This window comes from Austrofundulus limnaeus, unplaced genomic scaffold (genome assembly GCF_001266775.1).
Source record: "Austrofundulus limnaeus strain Quisiro unplaced genomic scaffold, Austrofundulus_limnaeus-1.0 Scaffold1908, whole genome shotgun sequence".
Classification (NCBI taxonomy): domain Eukaryota; kingdom Metazoa; phylum Chordata; class Actinopteri; order Cyprinodontiformes; family Rivulidae; genus Austrofundulus; species Austrofundulus limnaeus.
The window spans coordinates 3,835-10,322 of NW_013954310.1; the positions used below are offsets into that span (position 1 = coordinate 3,835).

General features: G+C 39.4%; 1 protein-coding gene across 1 annotated transcript in view; it reads left to right on the forward strand.

The window, feature by feature from the left end:
• LOC106536635 (enhancer of mRNA-decapping protein 3) overlaps positions 1-6,488 on the forward strand; it is a gene marked incomplete at its 5' end in the record, with an annotated part of 16,784 nt that overhangs the window by 3,707 nt on the left and 6,589 nt on the right. Inside the window, 1 exon segment of the mRNA XM_014033944.1 lies at positions 196-543. Coding sequence (XP_013889398.1) covers positions 196-543 — 348 coding nt within the window.

The following is a 6,488-nucleotide window of genomic DNA, read 5'->3' on the forward strand; positions in this document are numbered from 1 at the left end:
GGTTGGTGTTCATTCAAGAATTTGATACATGTTATTTTAATCAAATTTTTGTCACTAATCTTGTTTCAAAATAGTAATTTTTCTTTGTCATATTGGTCAAGTGTTGAAATTTAGTATTTCACTTCAAAGAGAACCCATTTTTTAAATACATTTTCTACGAACAGTGAGTCACCTTATTTTTTTCTTCACCTGCAGGTTCATCTAACAGCAGAGGAGTGACAGTCCCCTCACAAAAGAGGAACTGTGTGAGAAACGGAGGTTCCGGGGGGTCAGTGAGATCAAAAGACGAGGAGTGCTTTGGTGACGGGACGAACGAAGACCTGGACACGGACTTTGACTTCGAGGGAAACTTGGCTTTGTTTGACAAGGCTGCCATTTTCTCCCAGATTGACGGAAGCAATGGTCACAAGGCACAGCACCACAGCACCCAGACTGAACTAAAACCCCAGTCCTATCGCCACGATGAAAACATTCTGGAGGGGAAACCTGTTGTTTACAAACAGATAACCGTACCACAGCATGGGGGCAAAGATTACTGCACTGGTAAGAAAAAATGTTTTCTCATAACTGGAGAATTACCAACATTCAGGCATTCCCTGTACTTCACCTGAACTCAACTTGTTTCTCATTCTTGAGTTTTAGGAACTTCAAAGAAGTTTTTAGTACAGATTCAGCTATCTTTGTTAGAAACAGAACATGGATGCAAGTCAAATTGTCTTCTCCGTTACAGACATCTAACAGAAACTTAATGACACATAATAATCTCACTGCAAACAGAACAATCGAAGCCTTCTCTTGGATAAGAATTGACCTTTCTGCAGTGTTGTAATTTGAGTCAGTCGTGTTTTCCAACTGCATACTCCCAAATCTCTCCCACCACCTTCCACCTCTTCTCCCAGTATGGAAAGATTTTTCAACTTCGTYCTTAGTCCACTAACAAGATTCAAGATGAGCTGATCATTCTCACAACACACTCCCGCAAAGTTTTCCAACAGCTCTTCATTCTCATCCTCCATTCTATTGAACCACCCTACAAATAAGTCATCCGGTATTTTTGCAGGGGATCTGGGTACGTTTTGTAAATTGCTTCTGTCTTTGTGAGGTATTCAATAATTCAGATGGTTATAGTTGTGTATTTTGGGACTTGAGTGCAGGCTGATTTGTGATAAAACACCGGAAAATCCAAGYACACAATCCTCATCATGCAGTCGGTTTTGTCTGGGGCAAACTGCAGTGTGTCCTGAAAAGTTCTTACTTAAGGAAAGCCTCAGCCACAGTCTCTGCAGGACTTACATGATATGACTCGTTAGGGGATCTGGTCTGTAGTTGTTAAGTGCAGATGGATTTTATATTTTTAGATACTGGCATAAAGCAGGAAGTTTTCCACTAGTCTAGGACCTTGTCCTGTCTCAGTTTAAGATTAAAGAAGTCCATTTTTTGTACCTCACCAGGCTGTGTAGATGTCAGCCTCATACAGAAGACAGGTTGTCTGTCAGACACACCGTCCTTCATGTCATCTCCATCTGCTCACAGGGTTCATCTTTGTCCGCTTTGGCTTGAGATTGGTTTCCTGTGATTGCCTGTTTACAGTCCTTCAATGTTGCTTCTGAACAGTGGATTTGTAGGTGGTGGTGAGAAGTACCGGATTATAATCTGCTGTTAGAGGGAGGGAAGAGAAGCTGCATTCTCTGTTGAAATTTTCATAGAGTAAGCTCAATATTTTATTTTGTAGTAAAATAGTTGACAAACTCTTTACAAGTTGAAAAGAAAGATTATTAAAATCTGAAGGGGTTGCTGTAAATTTTATTTACCGTTATTTAACCGGGCAAGTCGAGTTGAGATCACAGATCTCTTTTTCAGGGAGATTTGGGCCTGAAGACAACCTATTGTACATGTTTTTGGGGGTGGGGGGGAAACCGGAGTACCTGGAGAAAACCCACACAAGCACGAGGAGAACATGCAAACTCCACACAGAAAGACCCCAGGTCTGAACTGGGGTTTGAACCCAGGACCTTCTTGCTGTGAAGCATCGGTGCTAACCACTGATCCGTCAYGCTGTARATGYATTGTACTCCTGGKTACTGTTTAGATTTTCCTGCTCTGTGGTGTAAAAAATGATGCCTTTGTCCAACTAGCCAACTCAAGGATTGTTACACAAGTTAAAACAGACATAGAGGGATTAAAAGAGACAAAAACATGGATCCTGAAAATCAAGTTGTGGGAAAAGTGACTTTATATTTGAACTAGAATTTGCATGTGAAAATGCAGTATGTATGCTTAATGCTAAAAGATTTTTGCTGAAAAGCTTAACAATCTTAAATTAGTTTAAAAAGTAGCTGAAATTAACCCACAAAAACAGAATGAGCAGGTTTACTGAATTAGCAGTAAGAAGTTGAAATAATCACAAAATGTGAATTGAGCTGAAAAAACTCAAATTAGCTACAATGTTGCTACAAACTCAGAAAACAGCTGAAAGAAGCATAAATTGCCTAAAATAGCAGAAAGAATCTTAAAGAAACTCAAAAAAGCTGAAATTAGCAGAAGAATAGCAGAAAATGTCAGAATGATAGCTGAAGGAAATTGAAATTAGCTCAAAGAAGTTGAAAAAGCAGAACCAGAACAAAAGGTAAAACATACAGTAAAGATTTATAAACATTTTAAAGAGTTTTAAAGATGTTGAAAACAGCTCTATGAAAAAATGTGTCTGAAGAAGCTAAATATCTCTAAAAGTCTAAATTGCTGGAGTACCGAAAGTTATACAGGAATGTCCTGAAGTAGTTGAACGTTTTGATATATAAATTGAAAAAATAGCTTTTATAAGCATTTACACAATAAATTCACTGCACAGAACTGGATTTTGCAGATGAAAAAGGGTGAAGAACCGAAGGCCTGTGGTTCATTAGTTTGTTCAGATGTTACATCTCAACCAGCAAGATCAAAATTATTTTCATTGACTGTGAATGTTGAATAAARTGGGGAGCCAACCAAGAATAGGCTGAACTAATCTGACTTTTTATGARGTTCTGTTAAGAACTTTCTTAAACAGTGACGTGTGTTTAAAGGGGCAATATCATGTAAAATAAACTTTTTTGAGTTTTACATCATATAATAATGTTATACTCTCATAAAAAAACATGCCCAAAGCCTTGCACTGACTCATTCATGCATGTTTGAGAAATCCTGCAGCGTTTGTAGGCAGCCATGCTGAGGAGCAAAACGACAGGTGGGGACCAGAAACGCCCCTGTGACGTGTCGTTAAGCCGAACTTCCTCATGGCAGAGCACACGCCCCCCACCCCACACACCCCGCCCATGACTCCTGCAGGCTCTCGGATGAAAGTGAAAGTGAAACCTAACTGTCTGCTGAGCTCTCAACATTAGTGCTCACTCGGTGAAGCTCTTTTCAAATTAAAAATACCTTTGAGGAAATGTATTTTCAGATGCTAAGTAAACTGCATCATGGCAGCCCCCCCATCCCGGCACCGAAATGGGCGAAACGGAAGCGGAAGGTGGTTCTTACAGAGAATAAAAATAGCCTTTTAATAACCACTAAAGGTGACATAGATCCTTTATTATGGCATAGTTTTTAAATACAGTATATTCCTGAGAAACGCATAATATTGGCCCATTAAGCACTTTCAAAATTAATAATATTGTGACCAGTTTAATTAACATCTAATAAATATGTTTTTAAGTCCAAAACTGAAACCTGATAACTGTTAAAGAGAACAGGTAGTAGAATTTCTTTGAGAGCATATCAAGTACCTCACACACAGAAGCTGTCTCAAGAGGCTTTGAGCRATACCGGTGTACGTTAACACTCACTAAGTCAGCGTCACAGAATCAACTGAATAATAACAGCTGATTAGAGTCATGTGTTGCACAAATACATGCCAGTTCAGCTCTGTGATTATTAATCACTGATTAACTCTACTGTCATCTCAGAGGCATGTCAGCAGTGGGCTGACTGGGCCTCTCATTCTGTTTCTGTACCATATTTACATTATTTAAATTCATAACAAATAAAATCCAACTAAAAGGGTTTGCTTTAAGTGATAAAAACCCACTCAGTCTATATGAAGACACATTAAGTGGACAGTTTTGATGAGTTTTATGGCTCTGCTGGGCATTTAACAGAGGTTTGTCAAAAAGGAATAACCGTTTTTGAATTGTTTAACACTCTGTACAGGTGCATTAGGTATTGTTTGCATTTGTGTTACAGCTATTASTATAGTGTTTTCAATTTCTTTAATGAAAGCGGTCAATGAGTWCAAACTCATTGACTCATCAGGTACAAGTTGAATGTTTTACATTTACTCCTTCAGTGTCTCAACCTAACCTATTAAAATGGCGTCTAACCGAAACCTGTGGGCAGATCTCTGTAGAGCTTTGCATGCAAGATGGCACAAGATTCTTTCACAAGTGGAAGTCTTTTGCAGGAAGAATATCTAAAAATCCCCCGAACTAGAACGGCGAGATTTTCAGCTGGCAACAAAAGTGTTTTTAAGCTTTAATAGTTGCCAAAGGGAATGTCGCTAATGTTTTAATTTATATGGGGTAGAAATAAAAGTCACATGCAATWTTATTTTTTTGCCAGTAAAACAAATTACCTGTCTTTTACTTTCTTAATTCTCAGTTTTTGAGCTGCAAATTTTATGTTGTTTCTTGGACATTTGCCAACAAGATGACATATCAGTACCTGCTTCCCATTTGGTGGAGAGTTMCCAAGCAGAGCTTTATTTTCTCACCATGTAGACAGATACGCTTCCCAGGGCTGTCATCCTAATCCCCATCCTCTGCTCTCTGTAATTAGTATGCCGCCGTACGGCCTTACATAAACAGCTCTACAGCAGAAACAAACCGYGGCGCTCTTGACCTGGATTCGCTGCCAGTAAACAGATAAACCAACAATAGAAAAAGACACAGAAAGAAAAACAGTACCCAGCTGTTGGTTCCGTTGACATAACTCACTGACATGGGGATTTGGCGAGTCATTTTTTGAAAACCATTGTTTATTGTAGAAGTCTGTGAGTTTAGTTCCGCTATTGTTTTGTTTGGACCCCGCATGAAACTGCGGCGCAGACCAGCTAAACTGCAACACAGATTGTGATCAAGCCAGATATGTCTGGTTAATGTGATTTTTACACGACCTGCTGTGATAAAACAAAACGATGCACTTTTACACACAGTTTTTGCTAACTGTAGATCTTTATTCTCGTGAGTTTTCATTGATATTTGCTTGGTGCAGCTGACAACGAAGGCATCTCCTGTGATGTTGGACACTAGTGATTTTACCACATTGTTACATCTAATCTCTCATTTCTGCAGTGTGCTTTTGTTCTGGGTACAAACACCCTGTTTTGCTACCTACAAAATCCCAGCCTCAGGTTGTACACATTGCTCATATCCTGCTATCATGATTAATGTTCTGTCCTATCAGCTGTCATGCTTGAAAAACTTCTTCCAGCTTAGTTTATTTAAATGTCGGCCACCTGGTTAAACTACTTGACTGTTGAGGTTTTTTTTTTTCACACGTATCGTCAGTAGGTGCGTGCAGAAATCACTGAAAGTGTGTGKAGGAGGAGAGGATGGCGTGAGTACGGAGGGAGGGTGCGGGGGTTTAGTTTTGGTAGCGGCAACCTCAGAAGAACATCAGGTGAGGTGTTTAAAAAGCAGTTGGTGTACACTTAGTGCGCAACTCCCACTTCCTCTGAACTTGGCACTCAAGGCAGARCTTCGCATGACAGCAGGCAGTTGACTTTCCTGTGCTTATCGCTCGCACAAGGATCGGGCACGTTCCACATTTCTGCTGCCCACCAAAACCCATCAGCAGCCTTTGTGTGGTGTCAATAAAAAACAACGGGAGGGGTGCACAGATAAGCAAGTATTTTAGTCAAGTCTCTGTTTATATTTCGTTATCTTGCGGTAATTTGTGTGCGAGTCTGACCTGGTTGCGTGTAAACAGTAGTCATGTTATTAGTGTGAATTTGTGCATGCTAGTTAGACCTCCAAATTCTCAGCTGCTACGCCAGAGATCTGTAAGAGGCCGTAGGGAATAAACCGCCTCCCAGCAGCTTTATTTATCAAAGGGATTTTGAGTCGTGCAGTTCCCCCAGTTTGACTTTCATTACCCTCCTAATGTGCCACAGGCGGTGGACAGCAAAGGATTAGCATGAGACCTTTTAAAAAGTTTAAACAGGCTTCAGTTTGTGCAGCAATAAACAACTAACTTGTTCTTATGTTGATGAATTTATTCAAACGGTACACTGAAGAAAACAATTCTGACGATGCCGGATGATAGTAATGACAAATGGATTTTAACATTCTCCCAACAAACTAGACCTGCTGATGAGAGAAAACGCACAAATAAATAATTATCAACAATTCTGTCTTGGATTTTGACCTATCAAAATTAGTTGATAATCTATTTAACTGACTTATCATACAAAATCAAAATATATTTTTTAAAACACATTTATTATTCTCTCT